Here is a 24,217-nt window from a genome sequence, read left to right on the forward strand (position 1 = left end):
GTTAGGACACAACCAGGCACTACAAAGCCTTCCTTGACAGCTCTCAGTGAACTGAGCTAGGTCTCCTGATCCAGGGTCTTCACTGCCCTCCTGTTTTGTCCCTCCTTTTCTTCTCTCCTCTCACTCCCCCAGGAAGTTAATTCTTTTGAAGGTCAATCTCATTTTATTATTCATCAGTGAGTAAATAAAGGAGCCCCCCCTTCCAAGCTCTCTTATATTTTGCTCCAAACCCCTCTCCCTCATTTCCCCTTCATTTCCTCTCCCTCCCTCTCCCCCACCCACTGATTACTACTGGCAAACTTAGGAATTTGATTATGAGCCAAGAAAGAAATAAACCAGAGGCTTTCCGCATCTCTGTGTGAATGAGCACGACTCCATGGCTAAATGCAGCAGAGGTTATGTATCCGTACCTGCGATACCCCATTGGGTCATAGACTCTAGAAAGCCAACCCACCAATGAACCTCCACCTCCTTCTCTGGCATTGGGAATAAAAGCTCACCAGAAACATTTCAGATGATCAAGTGGTTCTCATCTTTTTTGGCAGGCTAAAACCTGAGTGGAGATCGCAGAAAACTGGACTGGATCACGCAGTTTTTTTCCCCAGGATCATCTGGACAGGTTGTATTTTTACGATCATTACTGATGTTAATATTTAGACTTTGATATAGGAAACTTAGATGCAAATTATATATCGCAAAGCTGTTAAAAAAGGAAATTCAGAGAGAAGAAAGTCGTTGTTAATACTTAGTTACTTAATAATGTCAAGCATTTTGAAGCCTTTTTAAATCACTTGTCATTAAAAATAAATCTTGGATTATATAGTGCTTTGTTGTTTAAAGAATTCTAACATAAAACTTTGGAATCGTAGTGACCCGGTAAGTTCTGAATGCTGGACATGTTCTCCATTTCACTAAGGAGGAAGCAGAGCCAGCAGGGTAGAAACAGTTAAAGGGGAGCCTGACTTCTAGTGTGATTGCTTCTTTGAAATGTGACAGAAGCAGTCCAATATCACCATGGGCCTTTTATACATTACTGTTACTTTTAGATGAGAGACATCAAAAAAATACAGCAGAAATCCAAGTCCTTGCCAATCATCGGCAGGTAGATTATTTGCAAAAGAGTAGCTATTTATCTAGGAGTCCTTAATAGAAATGAGAAAGCACAGAGAGATTTGATCTAGCAGTTACATTTAGCAATTATTTTTGAGCTTCTGCCTTGTGACATAGCGCCGAGGCTGGATGTTCCCTGCTTTCAACCATTTCCCCCAAATCTGAGTAAGTAGGAGATGGTGAGGACAAAGTGAGCTCTATGCATCCGTGCTCAGCGTGTATCTCTGACACTTAACACTGTATCTGGAAATGAGGTAGGTACTCACACAGAGAGTATTTGCTGGAGGAGAGGCAGACTAGGGGATGGACAAGGGGAGGATAGAGAAAGGGAGAAAGAAAACAGGAAGGGAAGAAGAAATGAAGAGGAAAAAGAAAAAATCTTTCTGAATTCAATTGAATTTATAAAGCACAGCTTTAACAATTTTTCTTGGTTGATGTTTCTAGATAACAGTAACCTTTATACTCAGTTAGAAAATAAAATTGACAATTTCTAACTGAAATACATCTTTTGAAAAAGAAGAGAGCAGCTAAAGGGTGAGTCCACACATTGTGATATGAGATAATTAACAAGAGAAGTTAGTAAGAAAAGAGATTTAATTATATGCCACTCAGTTTAACTCTGACACCAAAACTGACCATGAGTGGGGCAGCTAGAAGTCAGCCAAGTGCCCAATGATAAAGCAGCTACTCCTAATGGACTGTAAGCCAATATTTGCAAACTTGGCAGAACACCAAGAAAGTTGTTCACATGAATAAACAAATCAATAGGCTGGGCAAGTAACACCTGTTACACACATTTCTTCTAGTGAAAGATTTCTATTTTCTGAGAGCAAGGAAGGCTTAGGGAACAAGCTGATCTACTTTCCTTTCCTTTAATTTAATTTAATCTTATTTTTTTAAAGATTTTTATTTATTTATTTGAGAAAGAAAGAGTGTGAGCAAGGGGGAGGGTAGAGGGGGAGGGTGACGCAGACTCCCCACTGAACAGAGAGCCAGAACAGAGAGCTCCATTCCAGGACCCTGAGATCATGACCTGAGCCAAAGGCAGATGCTTAACAGACTGAGCCACCCAGGTGCTCAACAAGGTGATTTATTAACGAGACTGATTCATAATCAAAATCTCATAATTTCGATGAGATTACAGCTAACATATTTGAGAGGGATGTCTTCAAAGAGTTGAGTCTGCCATTAGGGACTGGTATTTTTTTCATTTAGCGAGAACATGCAGGACTAGTGTTGTTCTGTGTTTCCAAAACACATGTTAAGACATTCTTTAGGCAAAAACAAACAAATGAATAACTCTCTTTCATTGTGTCTCTCTTCTGGTGTGTAATCTGAGGCCAAAATGAAATAAATATATTGGGTTGTCCAAAAGAACTTTAGAGAAGCAAATGGAAGTCATGCTGTGTCAAAATGATACTGGAAATTTACAGATTTGTGTAAAAATCGTTGTACGTTTACGGATTTTACACTCTCCAGTGGGAACACAGATTACTGATTATCAGTTTCTCCAGATAATTTTATATTTATGAAATATATTCTTGGGAATTTATCAACACATATTTCCCTGCTTTAAAGGAGACATTACCCTGTTATGTATACTGTTTCTAACTGAGAGGGTGCAAAGTGCCTTATCATGAGCATGCTATGAGGTGACACGTAATGCCAGCTTTATTCAATCATAAAGCAAAGTTAATCACAATTATAAAACAGTTTCAGGATTTCAAACTCAATGAGATTTCACCATGAGATTAACTTGGCTTTTTACACAGCACATAGAACAGAACATAAGACAAGCCAACAACAAACAAGATAACAGAATGGTGGGGCACCTGGGTGGCTCAGTTGGTTGAGCATCTGACTCTTGATTTCTGCTCAGGACATGATCTCAGGGTTTGGAGATTGAGTCCCGCGTCGGGCTCCTCACTGAGCACGGAGCCTGCTTGGGATTCTCTCTCCCCCTTTCCCTCTGTCCACCCCTCCCCCACTTGTTCTCTCTCTCTCTCTCTCTCTCTTAAAAAAAAAAACAAAACACAACAGAAGGGTGTAGGAAGTTAATGAACCAACCTGCAGTCAGTTTGTGGGGGCACAGTTGAGACAAGGCCTTGGTGTAGTCTGGTCAGCTCTTGGCACTCACTGCTTATTATGTTCAAGCAGTGAAGGATGTCCCTCTATTCAGAGAGCAAGCGGGCCAGAGCCGTGGGTGGCAGCTGCCTTTTTAAAGTGGTCAGATATAGAGAGGTCGTGTCTGAAGAGTCTGACAGATTGCTGCCAAAATCCTCCCCTTTTTAAAGGGATTTAATTGGTCTTGGGTCCTGGCAGACCTCCTCTGGTTCTGCTCGTTATCAGTTCTGGGGTGTCAGCTGATGTTGGTCCTGGCATATCTCCTAGCTGCAGTACCTCACCTCCTTGCGTCATTGCTTGACACAGGGCCCTGCTTGACATGAGAGACTCCATCTTGCTCTCCACACTCCTCTATATTACCATAATATAGTAGTTGGCGTAATAATATAATCTATTTCCATAATATAGGATTTGGCATAATAACAATAGAAGCTCATACTTATTAAGCATTTATAATGGGAATTTATAATACCCATTCAGTGTTTCAAGTAAGTATTATCATTTTATCACCTTTATTTGTAGATGAGAAGATGGAGCACAGCTGACCTGAAGTAATTTGCCAAGATCATATAATTTCAAATAGCAGAGCTAGGATATAAACAAGGTGGTCTACTTTAGGACCCACACTCTTCATAACTATATTCTATTCTCTGTTATGTACACATTAATCCTTTAAATTAATAGGATTAATTTAAAACTTTTAACACATATATATGTTTCTCATTGTATGAGCACATTTAAATATTTAGGCAACCATACCAATCATAAGGAAAAATTTGACACATTTGATTATGTGAACAATAGACTTCTATGAAATGCTACTAAAAGATTTATTAAGATAGTTTAGGGGGTGCCTGGGTGGCTCAGTCAGTTAAGCGTCTGCCTTTGGCTCAGGTCATGATCCCAGGGTCCCGGGATCAAGCCCTCTATGAGGGGCTCCCTGCTCAGTTGGGAGCCTGCGTCTCCCTCTTCTACTCCCCCTGCTTGTGCTCTCTAACTGTCAAATAAATAAATAAAATCTTTAAAAAAAAAAAAGACAGTTTAAAGATTACTGGTATGTAAGACAGAAAAACCACATGTATCTTCAATATAAAATCAACAATAAATTGCTAGCTATAAGTCAGTTAGGAAAAAGCAACACTCCTGGTGGACAAAATGGATCAAAATAATTAAAATAACCAATTAACTTATAAAAGATGAAAACATGAAAAATTATAAAATATCCCTAAAATACAATTTTATTTTTATTTATTTATTTATTTATTTATTTAAAGATTTTATTTATTTATTCGACAGAGATAGAGACAGCCAGCGAGAGAGGGAACACAAGCAGGGGGAGTGGGAGAGGAAGAAGCAGGCTCATAGCAGAGGAGCCTGATGTGGGGCTCGATCCCATAACGCTGGGATCACGCCCTGAGCTGAAGGCAGACGCTTAACCGCTGTGCCACCCAGGCGCCCCTAAAATACAATTTTAAATACATATTTTCAATAATGAAAGATTACAACAAATGATTTCCAATACAAGTGAGGATGTGAGAATACAGGCAATTTCATACAGTGTGCAAGTTGGTATAATTTTGGCAATTAAAAAATATTTAACAATATTTTATATGCACATAATTTTTATTTTTGCAATTCCATTGTCACTGCAAAGATAGTGTGAAAAGACATACTCAAAGACATTCATTACAGTGCAACTTATATTAAAAAAATTGGGAAAAACAGGAATTTCCATCAGTAAAGAATTGTGTCATCTATGCTACACCCATACTATGGACTGCCACATGTCATTTATGAGAATAAAAGCAGAATTTATGCATTAACACCAAATTATGTTCACATTATATAGCAAAAAATTACAGTGCAAAAGCCTTGTAAAATATGATACAAATTAAATTAGATATGTAAGTGTGTAGGCTTTATACACATTTAAATATTTGGAAGCATAAATACAGTGCTATCAAGAGTGATTATCTTTTGAGAGTAGAATAAAGAGAGCATTTTTATTTTCTCTATAATGTTTCATTTGTTTTCACCAATCATGTGTCAAAAATAAGGATATTTATATAAGCACACCTAGGTGTATGTGTAAATATGTGCATATTTGCCTTTCCTTCAGTAAAACAAATATGGTTTCTGTCTTCAAGGTCTGGTACAGGACAAACTTAACCTAATTGATAATGATGTCTGCTTTTTTCACATAATTTTAGTTTCTTTATGTATGTATGTATTTATTTTAAGATTTCTGTTTATTTATTTATTTGACAGAAAGAGAGAGAGAGAGAGAGCACAGCAGGGGGAGAAGCAGGCTTTCCACTGAGCAGGGAACCCAATGCGGGGCTCAATCCCAGGATCCTGCGATTATGACCTGAGCCAAAGGCAGATGCTTAACTGACTAAGCCACCCAGGTGCCCCATTCACAGAATTTTATGACATATAAATAAGATTTTAAAAGAAAACTTTTCAAATCTGGCACAAACTAAGTGCCTAGTAAAGAATGTCCATTCCCTTTCTTCTGGTGGTTGTAGAAAGAAGAGATTTGCACTTTTTACAGTAAGGTCAGCTGAAAGGCTACTCTCATATTCAATCAACAGTTGGGAGAGGTTCTGAATGAGGGCAGGGTGCACAAATATAGAAAAACAAGGGAAATGACAGGGATTTAATCCGTGGGACTTAGTGTCAGGTGCTGGTGATGGGGAGTTAGGAGGCAACATCTGAAAGTCTCCATCTGTAATGCGCAGCCTAGAAATATCGTGGGGAAAACATGACTGGAAGAAGCCTTCAGAATAAGTCAATGGTCTAACCATTTGGTTTAATTTGTAGGATTTATCTTCCTAAAATTGTATACCTTCCTAAAATTTTTAGGTTGGGATAATCGATCTGTTACAATAATTGTAATTTCATTTTCTTTTTATAATACATTTCTCATGAATTGGGATGCTCTGTATCAAAGGAAGCACATTAAGTGACTAAAAGAACTACTACCTCCGGAAGCCTCCTATTATACTACAGGCTCTCTGGAAAAGACAATAAAAGCCATAGCCATTACAAATGTATGAGCATATAACTTACCAGGTGGCTTTTTGGGCAAGGTGACGTTTGTGAAAGGGAGGTATACGAAAACAACCTCCAAAGGCTGAAGGATCCATAACACCGAAGAAAAAGACCAACTCCAGCTTCGCAAGAAATGTTTTTATTAAGGGGACTTATGACTGAAGTGTGTCTTTGGTCATAGAAGATGAGTAGATCTCTGCAACCCCACCTCTTTTAAGACTTGCTTTGGTAGCCCTAGAGGCTGGGAGTACTGATAGGGGACCACCCAAGAGGAGAATGTTTAAGAATGTGTGTGTCCAGGCAGAAACCTCTTTAACCTTGGCCCTAGCACCTTCTTACTAGACATATCACCATAGGCAAAAACAAAAGCAGAAATGAAGTATTGGGACCTCCATCAAGATAAAATCTTCTGGACAGCAAGGGAAATAATCCATAAAACTAAAGGCAGCCTACAGAATGGGAGAAGATATTTGCAAATGACATATCGGATAAAGGGTTAGTATCCAGAATCTACAAAGAACTTATCAAACTCAACACCCAGAAAACAAATAATCCAGTTAAGAAAGGGGCAGAAGACATGAATAAACACTTTTCCACAGAAGACATCCAGATGGCTAACAGATACATGAAAAGATACTTAACATCACTCAGGGAAATACAAATCAAAACCACGATGAAGGACGCCAGGGTGGCTCAATCAGTTAAGTGTCTGTCTTTGGCTTAGGTCATGATCCCAGAGTCCTGGGATCGAGTCCTGAATAGGGCTGCCTGCTCAGCAGGGAGTCTGCTTCTCCTTCTGCCTGCTGCTCCCCCTGCCTATGCTCTGTATTTCTCTTTCTCTCTCTGGCAAATAAATAAAATCTTAAAAAAATAAAATAACCACAATGAGCTACCATCTCATACCTGTCAGGATGACTGAAATTAACAGCATAAGAAACAACAGTTGTTGACAAGAATGCAGAGAACGGGGAACACTCATACACTGTTGGTGGGAATGCAAACTGGTACAGCCACCCTGGAGAACAGTATGGAGGTTCCTCAGAAAGTTAAAAATAGAACTACCCTATGATCCAGTAATTGCTCTACTAGGTGTTTACGCAAAGAATACAAAAATACAGATTTGAAGGATACATGCACCTGATGTTTATAGCAGCATTATCGACAATAGTCAAACTATAAGAGAGCCAAAATCTCCAATGTCCATATATCATGGACTATTACTCAGCCATCAAAAAGAATGAACTCTTGCCATTTGCAATGATATGGATGGAGCTAAAGTGTATTACGTTAAGTAAAATAAGTCAGTAGAGAAAGACAACTTCCATATGACCTCACTCATATGTAGACTTTAAGAAAGAAAACAGATGAACATATGGGAAGCGGAAAAAGGAAAAAAGGAGAAAGGGAAATAAGCTATAAGGGACTCATTAAACAATTGAGAACAAACTGAGGGTTGATGGAGGGAGGTGTCTCGGGGATGGGCTAGATGGGTGATGGGTATTAAGAGAGCACTTATGATGAGCACTGGGTGTTGTGTGTAAGTAATGAATCACCGAGTCTACTCCAGAAACCAGTATTGCACTGTATGTTAACAACCCAAAATTTAAATTTAAAAAAAAAATTTAAAAAAGGAAAGAATAAGTGTGTGTCATAGTCATATCTCCAGAGCAGATCAAGGGCATTTTGCCTCGAGGGTGTACTTAAGGATATGGTTAAACAAAAGGAAAGCATGTGGGGAGGTGATGTGCTCAAGAAGGCTTCGGGTCACAAAGCAGTCATCATGGCAGATTTGCATTAGTCTGGTTCACACGGATGAATTAAAGGAGATCTAGAAAGGAGATCTAATAACAAAGAAGGACAAAATTTGTTGAGATGCTATATCACAAACTCAGAATGGAGAAGGAAAGACAGTGGAAGAAGTAAAGCTTGCTTAATTAAAAATTCTATGCCCAACCCTGAACGTGAAGTGGGTTGTCATGGGATCAGGAAATGAATTATCATTGATAACCATCTTGTTTAACCTTATATGTTTCAGAGAAGTCAGTCAATGAGAATATCCACTACTTTACTGATCAAATGAGAGAGAAAAGTCAAGGTAGTGTGAGAGGTCCCAGAGGAACCTACTACACCCTCAAGAATCCATCTCTTAGATATATTTATTACAGTGTCATTAATTTCATCTTTTGAATACACTTACCAAGCATTTGAATTTTTTCATTAAATGAAACATATTCAGGAACTAAGGAAGCTATGACTTTGAGATCTGGCAGTAGCTATCAAATGTGGCCATCAATCTTCTATTGTTAGTTAATGTATACATCATTAATCTAAGTGATTATTTGCCAAAATATTGTTGTATTTTTGAATCTCTTAGTCTTTCTATATACCCCATCAATTTTGACAAAGAAATGGAAGGCTCTGTTGTTTTTATTCATCATGGAATTTGCTAGGTATAAATATTATGTATAAATATAATACAATTTTTTAGAAGTCTTTTACTTCTTTATTTCTGCACACAAAAGTATTCTACCTCTATTTCTAGAAATAGTTCTAGGCACCATTCATTGAAATTGATCTTCTGAAATAATTCAAACTCACATGCGTATGTAGCATTAATGCACAATTTTGTATTATCTGTCAAGTACTGATGGACAATGAAATATGGGTTTTTTAAAATAGATTTTATTTATTTATTTGAGAAAGAGAACAAGAGACAGCATGAGTGGTGGGGAGGGGAAGAGGTAGAGGGAGAAGCAGGCTCCCCACTGAGCGGGGAGCCTGATGCAGGCTTGATCCCAGGACCCCAGGATCCTGACCTCAGTGGAAGGCAGATGCTTAAGGGACTGAGCCCCTCAAATGTCCCTAATGGTGTTTTTTTAGGTGCATGGAGGAAGGTACAATAAAATTATTAAAAATCGTCGAGATTATCCAGGGGTGCCTGGGTGGCTCAGATTTTAAAGTCCTTACAAAAATAAATATAATACAAATGCTTCACATTATATTTTACATAGTTTTTTTTTTTCTTTCTAGGATTTATTTATTTATTTTAGAAAGAGAAACAGAGAGAGAGACTGAGGTGGGGTGTGCAGAGCTAGAGAGAATCCCAAGACTAGTCTGCATTCAGCACAGAGCCCAATTGGGGCTTGTTCCAAGGGTCCTGAAATTATGACCTGAACTGAATCCAAGAGTCAGACGCCTAACAGACTGAGCCACCCAGGCGCCCCTACTTTTTACATAGTTTTAATGGGGCGCCTGGGTGGCTCAGTCGTTAAGCGTCTACCTTTGGCTCAGGTCATGATCTCCATGTCCTGGGATCCAGCACCGCATCAGGCTCCCTGCTTGGCGGGTAGCCTGCTTCTCCCTCTCCTAGTCCCCCTACTTGTGTTCCCTATCTCGCTGCCTCTCTTTCTGTCAAATAAATAAATAAAATCTTAAAAAAAAAACACTTTACAGTGTCTTATACACTCTTATTCTTTTATATTGTTAGACTTACCTTCTGAATAGGATTAGAGATTCTAAAGCACCAAAACTATGTTATATACTTTTTTAACATGCCTTCCTCTATATGCTCAATAGCTAAGAAATGCTAGAAACCCAAGAGAGCCTCAATGTACAGAGCTATTATTAATTTTAAAACACTTTGAAGTACATATAAAGTGGAAAAACATACCTTTTCCTTTCAGTGCACCAGCCTTAGGATGGATTCTTCTAAATCCGGCTATGGTACATTCTTTGGCAAAGTCCATGGAATTCTAATGTATGAAGACTTTATGAAATATTGGGATGATGTGGAGACATTCCAGGCAAGACCAGATGACATTGTCATTGTCACCTATCCCAAATCTGGTAAGTTTCCTTATTATGTCAACGCTCTTCTCTTTTCACCTAGAAATGACAAACCCACCTTGAATGGTAAGTATTAAGCTCGTTACCTCTTCCACACATTCTTTATATTAAAGACAGACACAGTAGTTTTGGTAAAGACATAGAAGAAGTGGATATTATAGCTTTATTCTAAGAGCACAGTCTGTACCTGGAACTTGGGCACACATTGACAGAAGGGTATTGTTGATGCCTTTAGAAAATTATGTAGTATAAATGGATGAATACAGAACCATAACTAAAATTTCAAACTACCGACTGTGCTTACCTCATGTCATTATTTTCATTGTTGTAAAAACAAAGTATAAGCAATTTTTGTAAACTTTTAAAAAATTATTTTTCAGTTAACTAGCTCTCCCTCCTTAAGTCTGCCCCCAAACCCCTTTTTTTGCAACGTCTTTTTTCCTGAGATGAGCTCAACTGTTAATCAAAGTTTTGGAGTCTCACAATCATAGACCTTTAGAAATCAGGAAGATCTGACCTAGACTTCTCCGTCTGGTTGTTACATTTAACACTTCCATATCTTAAACACTAAATACGTCTCACTCCATTGTTATCTTACTTGGCCACTGGAGGAATTCTTCCAGAACATAACCCTCATAATCTTGCTCTCTTGCTTAATGCATGTCATTGCCTTTCCAGAACTTTTCAAAAACTCGAACTCTAGGATGAACTCCAAGGCATTTTATGCTCACCATCTGCTTGCCTCTGCAGCCTCCTCCCCACACATTTCTTCTTCAATTTAGGCTTTATAATCTATTTCCAATTCTTTTCCTCACCACTATACTATTCTTAAGTATCTGACCTTTGATTGAAAAAAAAAAAAAAAAAAAAAAGAAAAGACAGTTGTGCCTGGTAGAATCCTTTTCCACCTTACAAAACTGGAGAACCAATGTCAATAATGTGTTAAGGTCTAAGTTTAATTCTCATGTCGTCTTGAAGGCATTTCTTGTTGAAACATCACAGAGGCAGCAGCACACTGAGCTAGATGTTCTTCCTCTGCAGTTCTTTAAATTCCTGTGCCTACCTGTATTATGGCATCTTGGGAAAAAGAAGTATTGTAATTATTGTGTACTGTTTCCAACCCTAAAAGTGCCTTTGAGCACCAGAAGGCAAGGATCAGATCTATTTTTTCCTGTATTCTCTCTACTGAGGCTCAGCTTGAGGCATCAGAAGCTATCAGTAAACTTTGTGGTTGAAGCATGCTTGAATGAATCACCTATTATTCAAGTCTCCTTACTTCTTTTTCTTTTTTCAAAATTAACATTTTTATTTTGGTACAGTATTTGCAGGTATCTATTAGACAGAAAAGATAGTCCAAATCCATGCTCAAACTATGTGTTTGGAGTATAAGTCTCCATAACAGATGGAACACTAATGTAGTGTCTATATCTTGTTTAATTGTGTATTCTTGGCATTTAGCATAGTGACTATCATATACTCAATATATATGTGTTGAAAATTATGAATGAATGAATGACACCTCCCTATTCACCTTATCCCCCCAGAAGTAGGGACCATCTAGTCTCATTGATCTGCCTCTTCACCACGTCTTTGCATTTTTTTCCATTTCTGTTTTCTCATTTATTCATTCAGCAAATTTTTATTGAGTTCCTGCTATATGTCAAGTGTGATATTAGCCACTGGAGATATAATAGTGAATAAAACACATCTAATCTATACCTTCTCAGCTTTTACAATCCTGTGGGGAATATAAGTAGGTAAAGTGGCAGACGACAGTACAGTATGAAAGGGCTGTGGGTGAAGGAAGTCCACTAGGGTATCGCGAGAACATATAGCAGGAACACCTTTCTTGGAGCTCTTCAGAGGCTTCTTAGGGTAAGCAAAGCAGAGACATGAGAGATTTAGCTCCTAGAAGAGTGTTCCAGGCTGAAGAAATAGCACATACATGGATGTGGGAGCCTCCTCCCTACTCCAATCCTCATCTTTCCTTTCTTTGAATTAAGCTCAGCATTCAATTGTGTATTATTTTCACTTGCACGACTTTAGTCAGCTGAAATATATTTATTGTTGATGTGTCCTAGATGTCAGGAACAACATCTTATTCCTCTTTGTTTTTCCTGATAATGACTAATTAAATACAATGCTTTCCGTGTAGTAAGAATTCAATAATTCAAGCCTCCTTACTTTTTAGATGTAAAAATTTAAATCCCAAACTGTTACCAGCTTGCACAATGTCCCAGTTCATCGTGGACAAGTTTGGACTCCTACCATAGGTGTGTCTTACTACAACGTTCATCTCTATTTATTGAGGTTATTTTTGGGTCTTATAAAATGAAATATGAGAAGAAATATTTCTTGGTGTCTGTGGCTATTCGGACATCTTTCAAATAATATTGCATTAGGACATTCCTACCTTATCCAGCTATAAATACACTGCTTGTATTGTCAGCCCTGCATGGTCAGTGGATTTGTCTAATTTTTACAGGTACAACGTGGGTTAGTGAAATTGTATACATGATCTACAAAGAGGGTGATGTGGAAAAATGCAAAGAAGATGTCATTTTTAATCGAGTACCCTATTTGGAATGCAGAAAAGAAGAGATAATGAATGGTGATGTTTAAGTAGATTTTTTTAACTTTAAATTTTAAAAGCTATGTACATATATTCTAAAGTGTAGATATAGACGGTGCAAGGAAAGAGACTGTAAGCAAGAGTGGCAATTAGTATTATGTCTTCTCTATGGAAAGCATGTAAATTTAAATTTAAATTTTGGCAGAGTTTATGGTATAACATTGGTTTGAACTAGAGTGAATAAGAATAGCCCTTATATGCCTTCAGTAGAGCCCAGTAATATTTAAGCATTTATTCCTATAATGGCTGAATATGATAATACATTAAAAACTAAAAAAATCCATAAATTTATTGAGAATATATCCAAAAGGATATTCATCACAGATTCTTTTAATATTGTGAAAAATTAGAAACAATGTGTTAATCAACAGAAGAATAAAGTGACATAATAACTTTATGAAATCATTAAAAATTTTAGAACGTCTTCTATTTCAGTATAATATATTGAAGAAAAATCAATTAGAAAGTATTAAAAATTCCATCTGCATGTGTGGTAGTTAGATGGTTCTTAGTCTGGTCATATGGATCCATAGTTGACCCTTGAACAATGGTGGGGTTAGAGATGATCCCACCTCACACAATAAAAATCTGTATAGAAGTTTTTACTTGCCCTAAATTTAACTACTAAGAGTCTACTATTAGACTGGAAGCCTTACCACTAACATAAACAGTTGATTAACACATATTTTGTATGTTATATATGTATTACATACTGTACTCTTACAATAAAGTAAACCAGAAAAAAGCAAATGTTACTAAGAAAATAATAAGTAAGAGAAATTATATTTATAGTAATGTAGTGTAAAAAATCCATATATAAGTGGACCTGTGCAGTTCAAACACATGCTCAAGGGTCAGCTGTATTTATATGGAGTGTTAATAATGATTGTGTTAATATGTTACCAAAATGTTAATAAAAATTTTCCCCAAATGGTGAAATTTTATTTTATCTTTTTTTCTTTATAATTCCCTCTATCTAAGTTTGTCATGGCATATATTGTTATTACTATGAATCTTAAAGTTACTTTTATTTTTTAAATGTCTATAAAAATCCATATAAATATTTATAATTTTTGAAGTTATATAACCTCTAATTTTTTAAAAATCAGGGGTAAAACAATTAAAACAGATGGCATCTCCTAGAATAGTGAAGACTCACTTGCCACTTGAACTTCTTCCAGCCTCATTTTGGGAAAAGAACTGTAAGGTAACCAGAGTCAAGTATTCTTAAAACTTCGCATTTGTTAATTTGTACTTTTATGGAATCTACAGACATTTAATAAATGTGGATTAAGGTCAGTATAGTCAGAGTCTAGCTTTCACTCCAACTCTAGAGGTGATTTGGGAAAAAAAAAGTAAACTCTAAGCCACAGCTTCCTCATCTGTAAGAGAAGGATTATGATACCATCTTACTTGTGGAGTGTTATAAGGATTCAATGATATAATGCTTGTTAAGTACCTAACACGGTATCTAGTATACTGTAAATATTCAATAAACGGTAGCTACTTTTATATATTTTTTTAAGATTTTATTTATTAATTTGAGAGAACAAGTGTACACGAGCAGCGGGAGGGGCAGAGGGAGAAGCAGACTCTCCCCCGAGGAGGGAGCCCATTGTGGGGCTCGATCCTAGAACTCTGAGATGATAACCTGAGCTGAAGGCAGCCGCTTAACTGACTGAGTGACCCAGGTGCCCCTATATTTGTTGTTATTACTGACGGTTTCGAATGTATTCCTTTTTGCAAACCATTGTGCTTTGCATTATGAAGCATGCAAGTGAACTAGACAAAGATAAACCAGATAGTATCATATAATAATTATTTACTGAGTGCCTATTATGTGCCAGCAATACAGCGGTTAAGAAGACCCAGGCAATCCTTTCTTCATGATCACGTGATCTGGTGGGGGAAAGGGGCAAATAAGGAGACAATGCAGAAGGTGTCATAGGTTAAGTAAGGAGAAGAATTCTAGCCCAGACAATGAGGGCAGGCGAGGTACCTAAGAGCAAGTAACATCTCAGCTGATATTTAAAAGATGTAAAGCAGTTAGTCTGTATGATCCCAGAGGCAACCCCAGTGGGGAACTGAAACAGGTTGTTGAGCTGCAAGGTTGAGTGTACACATTGCCTGGATAAATGAAGGGAGATAAGCTAGGACTTGATGGCAACAGACATTGAAGCTAAGTTAAAAAGTTTGAACTCTATTTAATGGTAATGAGTTGCAGGCATTTTAAGTTGATGATTGACATGATCAATTTTGCTTTTGACAAAGAATGATACATGTGACCCTAAAACATTAAGTCTTGGATCATTCATGCTGTTTCTCAAGACCTTTTCAGCTTTTTTAGGACACACTATGACCCATATATCCTATACATATGAGATATTAATGTACTATATGTAGCCTTAATAACAAAATAGAGGGTTTATCACTATCATGAAACATTTTTATTTTTTATTTAATGTTACATGGTGTATTTAATATTTTTCTGGTGATCCATGGTCCAAAACTCTGAAGATTCTAATGTTTTTTTTTGTTTTTTAACTTTTATCAAAAGCAATTCTAGATAGAACGCATACATCATGCCGACATCATTCCATACATAAATTTTCTCTTACTAGTTAATGGCATTTATGTATTTTGCAAGAGATGTGTAATCACCATTTTTTCAAGAGATTCGACCAAGTCACTTTTTTCCTTTGGAGAATGGGTTGTAGCGCTTTCATTTCTCAAATGAAAACAGAAACATTTACAATAGTCTTAGTCTTCTCTAAACTGCTTAGTCTTCACAAAACTGCTTATCTTCTCAGAGATTCATCAAACGGTTAGATGGATTCATGTCCTGACTATTTCTGGGCTAATTCACTGGGGCACAGGAAGATAGATGGATTGAAACTATGAGTAAAAGTGAATTTGGAGTGGTGAGCCAGAAGCTATAAGTGATTTTTAGAAAGTGTGTGAAGGGGAAGGGATCAAACTAATAGATAAGAGAAACAATTGAGGCCAATAAATTTGAGGTCTTGGAATTGTTGCAGGACAAGTATATTGGGAATAACTGATAAGGACGAAGGGAAGAGTAAGACTGTCTTGGAAGAAAACACGATGCTCCAGAATAGGGCTTCAGAAGTGAAATCTTTAGGGTGCTGACAAGATTCATGATTTGGTCATGAAAGTGGTTAGGTGACGTAAAATAAAAGTAACAATCAATGAATACCAGAACCAGGAGAATCAAGTGGTTCATGCATACAGATACTAAAATTATGCTGAATGAAGCCAAGACTAGGAATGGAGAATAATACTGTGAGGCAGATGTTCCCATTTTCAATTAAAGCAAGGGAAGGACCACAAGTTTAGAAAGGCTTTAGCTGGGAGAGGTATGAACTGAGAATCACAGGAACAAGGGCTTTTCAAGTGCAGGATTTTTAAAACGGATTATGATTCCAAGTGAATTGTGGGTAAACCAGCAACTTTGACTTCAGAGAGCTGCAGGCAAAATCCCATCTTTAGGAAAGACCTAGATTTTCCTCGAAGATGGGAAAAGCATGTGTGGTAAAAAGTTAGAATAGTATCTGCTAAAATGGAGATAAGAGAAACTAATGGGAGTTTAGGGGAAGAAGGATTAGTTTTGTTCACACCCTAACACCATCTGGGAAAATAAAAAGTTTCATGGAGACCTGGAGCCAAGCTTTAAAAATACGCATTTTGAGATGTAGAGAATATTCAAGACAGAGGGACCAGCCTGAAGAAATGCAAGGGGTGAAAATTCTGAAGTAAATTCATGGATATAGTGGCAAAGAGTTCCATTCAGCTAATATGCAAAAAAGTAGGAAAAATATTAAATTAGATTGGAAAAGTTCAATGTGGCTAATGATAGCTTTGATAAGAAAAGAAAGTTCACTTTTGGTGGGGTAGCAATTTCAGGTTTTTCTAGCAGGACCTTAAAAATGAGAGCCATGTTTCTTTTTTCTTTTTTTTTTTTTAAAGATTTTATTTATTTATTTATTTATTTAAGAGTGACAGAGATGGAGAAGAGCCATATTTCTTAAAATAAACTAGAAGATTTCATTGAAATTGTTTGAAAAGTGTAGAAACTTGAAGAGTGAAGACAAGCTAGTGAGTCAATTCAAACCCAGGAAATAATGAAGGGTCATAAGCAGCCTTCCCTAATAGCTTTGCTCAGGTGCTTGAGGGCGGGAGTGGAGACCACAGGGATATTGGAGTTTACTTCTGCAGATCTTTTCCTGCAGCACTGAGCATCAGACTTAGAAGAGACCATAAAGATGCCAACTTACTTGTTTATTGGCTAGAACATTTAGAACCAAAATTGGTGCTTTGCACAAGATGATAGAACTTTTTAGTGCCAGACTGGCAGTTCTATGTGTAATACGGAAACTCACCAATGTTGGTGAAAATTATATTTTTACTGAGATAAATGTGCATTTGAGTAGACCCTCAATAAACATGTTTTTCCCTCTAAGATTGCATGAAATTTGTGACTTTAAAATGAGTTATTATATGTGAAAATGGCATGAAAAATGAAAAGTGAGAACTAACCCTCCACAACTGCACAAAAGAGGCTCTCACTTCAGGTTACTGAAGACTTTTTCTTCTTTATATTGTCATATATTTTATACCCTTTCTACATAAATATGTATTATGTTTGTAGGTGAAAACATGTTTTCGTTTTACATCTTGATGAGACTATGTTTGAAAACAATTTGTGATTTCATATACAATTTCACCCTTCTAGATGATCTATCTTTGCCGGAATGCCAAAGATGTGGTTGTTTCTTATTATTATTTCTTTCAAATGGTAGCTGGTCATCCAGATCCTGGATCTTTTCAAGAGTTCGTGGAAAAATTCATGGATGGAGAAGGTAAGAGCAGCTTCCTTACTCCCAATTCTTTCAAGGTAAATGATATAAGACAAATGACATTTCTGAGCAAAAACTTTTGTTGTCTGTTCTGGCCTGTTATCCTCTCTGATCCTTAACTAAAACACAGAAATTCTAGAAGCCCTTGAACTCCAGAGCAAGCACAGGGTTTCCAGATGTGGATGGCAAACTGCAGAATTTGGGCACTCCAGTTCAGTGCCTAAAAATAAAAATATAAAAGTGTGTTTGGAGGTTGGAGGTAACAGGTTTTCCTCTCTGCAACAGAGATTCAGTGTCCACTTTTCTCTCATTTCTTTTTATTAGGAAAGTATTTCACAGCATTACAACACTACTGAATAAGGGGTCAAAGAAATAGAGAAGAGAGAATGCCCATCTGTTTCCAAGGAAAATTTCAAGTGCTTTCTGGGGTCAGAATTCACAAGGAAGTCTGAATATCTATAAAGTTCTTATTCTTTCCACCAGGGTACAGTCTGAATGTTTCAACTCGATTTCTTAGATCCATACAAGAGTTACTTGAGCAGAAAAATTTTAACTTTTTTTTAAACTGTTGACTACAGCGACTATTTAAAGTTGAGGAAGAAAGGGTTCAGGGGAGTCCACTATTACCTGAAGAAGGCCATTCTTATCCTCTAGTAAGAATTGCAAGAAAAATGATAATAATACCATCTTTATATCCATAGAAGGTAATATTGACTTAATGAAAGTGGAATATATGTACTTTATGTTTATTGCATTTTGGAAAAAGTTATGCTAAAGCATCAGGAATTAAACAAATACCTCGAGACCGTCCAAACCCCCACTGTAAGGCAGAGAAAGATAATGTTGCATCTCTGCAAAATGGATGAATAAGGCACTATAAATATCATGGTATAACTTTTGCTGTTAGGAACAATTGTCAATAGAGTCAAAGAACAGTAGTAGGTGATGACAATGCAAAGCAGAATACTTTGACTCAGACAACATTATATTATTCTGTCAGCTTTTTATTGAGTGAAACACTGGGATATGCATGAGACAAGGGAAGAGAGAGACAGAGAGACAGCATTTCAGCATATCATATCATCTTCAAAATCTTCTAACTTTTTTGAAATGAGGATAACACTAAGGGTCCCTAACAAAACACCTCTACTATATAAACTGCAAGTAGTATAATAAAAAATTATATAGTTCCTGGCTTTAGTTGCCAAAGATAGTTTGTAAATGATAAACTTCAGACCTAGACTGAATTCGGATTATAAGATCATTATAGTTCCACTCACTCCACTCTCTTCACTGACAGCTTGACTTTACACACACACACACACACACACACACACACACACACACACACACACATTTCAAAAATGCTCTTATAAGCTCTGAATCAAGTTAATGGGAGGGGGATTACCTTCACCTTTTCTGTGTCATAAACCATGTCATAATGATGAAAGTGTAGGATATGTTTCTGTACGTGGATTACTCAGCATACTTTGCCTCTCTTGCTGCAGAGAAATTTGCTTAAGATGTGTGACAGCGGGGCACCTGAGTGGCTCAGTTGGTTAAGTGTGTGCCTTCAGCTCAGGTCATATCTCAGGGTCCTGGGATCGAGTCCTTCATCTGCCTCCCTGCTCCGTGGGGAGTCTGCTTCTCCCTCTCCCTCAGCCTCTCCTCCCACTGGTGCTCACGCTCTCTCTCTCCCATGTTTACTCTCCCTCTCTCTCTCAAATAAATAAATAAAATTAAAAAAAAAAGCTGTAGGCTAATCTCTAATTTTCATTCTGTGATCCTTTTTTTATATTTATTTGTTGCTACTGTTGTTTGAATACTCATTTTCAAGCCGTGTAAAGATTCCTTTACGTTGTTTTTATCTCTGATTTTAGTGCCGTATGGTTCCTGGTATAAACATGCAAAATCTTGGTGGGAAAAGAGAAATAATCCACATGTGCTATTTCTTTTCTATGAAGACATGAAGGAGGTGAGAAATTGAAAACATATGGGCTATTGTACCCCCGAGACTAATATAACACTTTATGTTAATAAAATAAACACTGAAGAAAAAGAAAACAAATGCCTAATTTAGTAATTTCTAAAATACTAGCATTTAACAACACTCTAGATACAAAAGTCTGTCTTTAAATAGATGGTGGAACCACCTCTAAAAGTTACAATAATCCAGATATTTTAGCACAGATTTGAAGCTAGTAAATAAAACTCTTTTGTGAATGAATATATTGAAAAAAATTCCAAAGATAAAATTTGAAAGAACTTGAGTTCATAAAATAAAACAAAACAGCAGACAAACAAGTAAATAAATTATGAGAATAAAGACTTACATGGGAATTTACAAGAGCAAAAATAAGGTCATCTCACTCAAATTGGAATAGTCAAAGAAATCATGCCAAAGAGGGTGATACTTAAGGTGAAGTTTGACAGGCAAGTTGTAATTTGTAGGATGGAAAATTTGAGAAGAACATTCTTTGTAAAGGGAGCTATGTACCAATACCAGCATTATAGTTGGTATTGCAAATACTTGCATTGAGCGATTGAGCTGGATAATAGGGCACACTATAGAAGTGATATAGGGATGGGGATGTTTGTAGCTATCGTTCACATACATCAGATGTTCCACGTTGAATATTTGAGATTTTATACCTTTTCTTAATCTTTTTGGTTACTTTGTTTCTTGGTACGTACACCAATAAATTAGAAGAAAAAATGAAAACTATCTACATATTTTCAGCCCCAAACTTATTCTTTCACAGGGGACGCTACTCTTTGAGAGTATATATTCATATTCATAGATAACAGTTATTGAGCATGTGCTAAGCATCAAGGACTACAATAAATATTTTATAAACATCATCTCATTTAGTGTTCTAACACTCTTTGAAGCAACTTTTATATCCATTTTATGGATAAGGGAAATTATGCCTAGAGAAGTTAAAAAAAATACCACTTCTCTAAGACGTTTTTCCTCATTAGAAGCCTAATTCCAATACCAATCGGGACAAAAGGGGAAAGATTTTTTTCTCTTTCTCTTTTTAAAATCCAAATAGTAATGAATTTAACTTTAGTAATTGAGTCTTCAAAATATTTTTTCTTCCTAGGATATCAGAAAAGAGGTGATAAAAGTGATACAATTTCTGGGAAGGCAGCCATCAGAGGAGCTTGTGGACAAGATTGTACAACATACTTCATTCCAGGAGATGAAGAACAATCCATCTACCAATTATACAACACTACCAGATGAAATCATGAACCAAAAAGTTTCTCCCTTCATGAGAAAGGGTGAGATAGTCATGCAATTTGCCTCGATTGCTACAGGAAGTCACAAGTTGAAATAGTTAAAGGCAAAAACTTACTGAAGTCTGCTCTTGCCTGCGGATCCAGTGTGTTTTCTTCAGAGCTGTTTCACATTTGAGCAATCTTTTTCCTGAGTTACCAGTTCTGTAGAGGCATTAAAATGGTAGTGTTACTACTACTACTGCTACTACTACTACTACTACTACTAGTACTAAATTGCTACTACTTGCTGATTACTTAGTATATGCAGCATAGTAAGAATGGCCAGCGGCCACCCCAGCCTCACTGTCAGCAATAATACCACACGCTACTAGCTGTCATTTATAAAGTCTGTGTGCCTTGGTACGTAATATAAATGTATATAATTTTAAAATTCTAATCCTCTTGAAATTCAAATCAGATACTCAAAAGAAAATTTCTATTATTATCTTACTTTGAGATGAGAAACAAGCCTAGAACAATTAGCTTTTCCTTGAACAAATGGCAAACATTTTTCAAGACCGAGTGGCAAATATCCAAACTCATCAAATTGTGCAAATATGTACAGTTCTTTGTATATCAGTTAACCTCATTAAAACTGTTTTAAAAGTTTCAAAGCACTTACTAGCAAAGACAGCAGTATTTGGCAAAATATCAACATACAATGAGTTGACATTCTATTGGGAGGAGGAATGTTCTGAGGAGATGTGATCAGTTTACAAATCCAAAGGCATGTTGAATATGTAGAGTATTGGGAGATCAGTCTACTGATATGTGAAGCAGAAACAGAACAGAGAAAATCTTGCCCTTTGAGCTGAGTTTTCAGTGACAGAGTCAGGAGTTTTTAAGATAATAAGAATAACAAACCTGTCACTGACACCCACAGAAAGCCCTGAAAAAAGAGTTAACATACGGATTTTATTTTAATTGTTTAGTTCTCAGATGATCTCAGTCTTCTTTTTCATAAGGTCCACATGTACTTTTAAGATAACAGAATGGACTTAAAATAGTTGCCATGCTTGTAAAGGGCTGCTTAGTGCCAAACACTTAGAGCCTATCTAATTCTCAAGATACATATTTTCTGTCTTTTGGGGCTATTTCACTGGGAAAGGTTAGAGCTCCTTGAACTAAGGGGGCAAGTGAACTACTAACTTAAAATACTCCTGCCAGGGGAAGGTTGGATGTGATGGAATGCAAAAGAAAAGGACCTGCTAGTCTTGAAATAGCACAAGGTGGGAGATGCTGAGAAGCTTACCTGTCAGTGACAGCAAAAAATGGAATGGAAGAAATGGATAGGAAGAAAGTCTGAATGAGTATAAAATTAGATATTGTGGTTGAGGGGCAACTTCCAAATTAATGCTTTGGATACCTGGTGCTGCCATTAATCAGGTTATGGAAAAGTACAGAAAAAAAAGCCCACAATTTTGTGGGAAAGAAAATGGATTTAATTTTGAACTAGTTGAATTTGAGATACTCACATGGAATGCAGGTGGCAATATCATGTAGGCAGTTGGCTATGGAGACGTAAGCCTGTGTTTAAGTGCTAGTATGAAGATGATATTTAATATCTTGGAAGTGTGGCAAAACATGGATCTCATCTTAGGAGCTCCAACATTTCAGGGGCAATTGGAGAAGAAAAATTAAGTAAAGTAGCATAAGAGGAAAGAGTCAGAGAAATAAACTTGCTGGGTTTTGTTTATTTGTTAACAATCAGGACAAACCTTGCTTTGCAAGCTCAAATACACACACACACACACTCACACACACACACTGGTATATATTTTGTTTTTATAATTGAAGATTATATTAGGTGTTAATGAAAGTAATGAATATTAGAAAATTTCATGATTCTGGCTGGAAAACATAATATTTACTGTTTTCTCTTTTGTTACAGGAATTGCAGGAGACTGGAAGAATCACTTTACAGTAGCCCTGAATGAGAAATTTGATATACATTATGAGCAGGAAATGAAGGGCTCCACACTGAAGTTAAGAACTGAGATCTAAGAAGAGTTTTCTTAATATATCTGAGATTAAAGCTTTCTTCTCATCATTCCTCACTGTTTTCAAATGTTAGATTAGTAGAGGGGTGCCTGGGTGGATCAGTTGGTTGTGTCCAACTCTTAATGTCAGCTCAGGTCGTGATCTCAGGGTTGTGAGATCAAGCCCCACATTAAGGTCTGCGCAGAGCGTGGAACCTGCTTAAGAGCCTCTCCTTCTTCCTTTTCCCCTCCCCCCACTCATGCTGGCTCTCTAAAAAAAAATTAGATTGGTAAATAAGTCATATGAAGGATCATGATCAGATTCACATGATTATTAAGATGTTCATATAAAAACAAGAAGATTTTTTCCCTGCTATGATCTTTTTTGTTTTCTTTTTTCTTTTTATTTACAAATATTACACAAATCTATAATCTATAAATTATTACAAATCTATGATGTATGTGTATGATGTAGGAACACACATATAGTTTGAATTGTCAGAATCTCATTTAAAATAACAAAGCACTCCAAATTCTTTATTTTTGTGAATCCTTTTTTCATTAGTAGTACATTTAGTATATGAATATGTTTATATATACATACGTGCATAAATATGTATATTAATAACTGTGCATGGACTTTGAAGACCTTGGGAGGAAAAACTAAAGAATATATACATTCGGAGGCACCACTATACCTACTATTTCCTTTTTGATTTACTTTCATTTTCTGCAAAATGGCTTAGTTTGGAATTTACCTTAGTCTAATATAAAGTGTGGGCAGAACAGAACTGATTTCCAGATGTATATAAATAATCCCAATGAGTACTATTTATGCTTGAATATCTTCAACTAATTTGCAACATTTATGCTCTAGAGGTCCCCCTGTCCTATATACAATGTAATGAATGTAAGTTCTGTAAACTAAAGTTTTAAAGAATGTGATATTTGCCAGTAAAACAAAACAAAAACAAAAGTAAGGGAAGAATAATTATTATTTTCTATTTAAGCAATGTTGTTTTGCCTTGTGTCTCCTATTTTTCTGTTTTTTTATGGTGATTTTCTTTTCTATACTGTTTATTATAATACTCAATGTTTCCCTTCTCTAAATCAGAAGACACACAAGGTCATGAAAAATTCACTATGTGCCTTTAGTAGACTATTATAGATATTATATATCCTTAATTACTAAACTAAAAAGTCAAATCTAGGGATAAGTTGATATGATTTGTAATCTTATACCTTGGAAAAAAGTCTAGAGATTGCTCAACACTCTGTTCAGTAATTATGATTTTTCAGAATCAAAACTATTT

General features: G+C 36.4%; 1 protein-coding gene across 2 annotated transcripts; it reads left to right on the forward strand.

Annotated features, from left to right (window-relative positions):
* Positions 1-240: 240 nt before the first annotated feature.
* Positions 241-22,978, forward strand: LOC103656321 (sulfotransferase 1E1). 2 transcript variants are annotated; one of them, XM_008683687.1, is made up of 8 exons: positions 243-619; positions 9,972-10,134; positions 12,620-12,745; positions 13,876-13,973; positions 17,517-17,643; positions 19,521-19,615; positions 20,748-20,928; positions 22,817-22,978. In XM_008683687.1, exons 2-8 carry the CDS (start codon positions 9,987-9,989, stop codon positions 22,927-22,929), a joined length of 888 nt encoding a protein of 295 aa, XP_008681909.1. In that variant the 5' UTR covers positions 243-619; positions 9,972-9,986; the 3' UTR covers positions 22,930-22,978. The 2 variants fall into 2 exon arrangements, with proteins under 2 accessions (XP_008681910.1, XP_008681909.1); XM_008683688.1 differs by lacking the exon at positions 12,620-12,745 and having other exon boundaries at positions 241-619.
* The last annotated feature ends 1,239 nt before the right edge of the window (positions 22,979-24,217 follow it).

This window comes from Ursus maritimus, unplaced genomic scaffold (genome assembly GCF_017311325.1).
Source record: "Ursus maritimus isolate PB19 unplaced genomic scaffold, ASM1731132v1 scaffold_8, whole genome shotgun sequence".
Taxonomy (NCBI): Eukaryota; Metazoa; Chordata; class Mammalia; order Carnivora; family Ursidae; genus Ursus; species Ursus maritimus.

Coding starts and splice junctions, on each gene's coding strand:
- LOC103656321 (XM_008683687.1), top strand. CDS start 9,987: ATGGATTCTTCTAAATCCGGCTATGGTACATTCTTTGGCAAAGTCCAT. Junction 12,746..13,875: donor AAAAGAAGAGATAATGAATG/GTGATGTTTAAG, acceptor TTTAAAAATCAG/GGGTAAAACAATTAAAACAG. Junction 20,929..22,816: donor TTCTCCCTTCATGAGAAAGG/GTGAGATAGTCA, acceptor CTTTTGTTACAG/GAATTGCAGGAGACTGGAAG.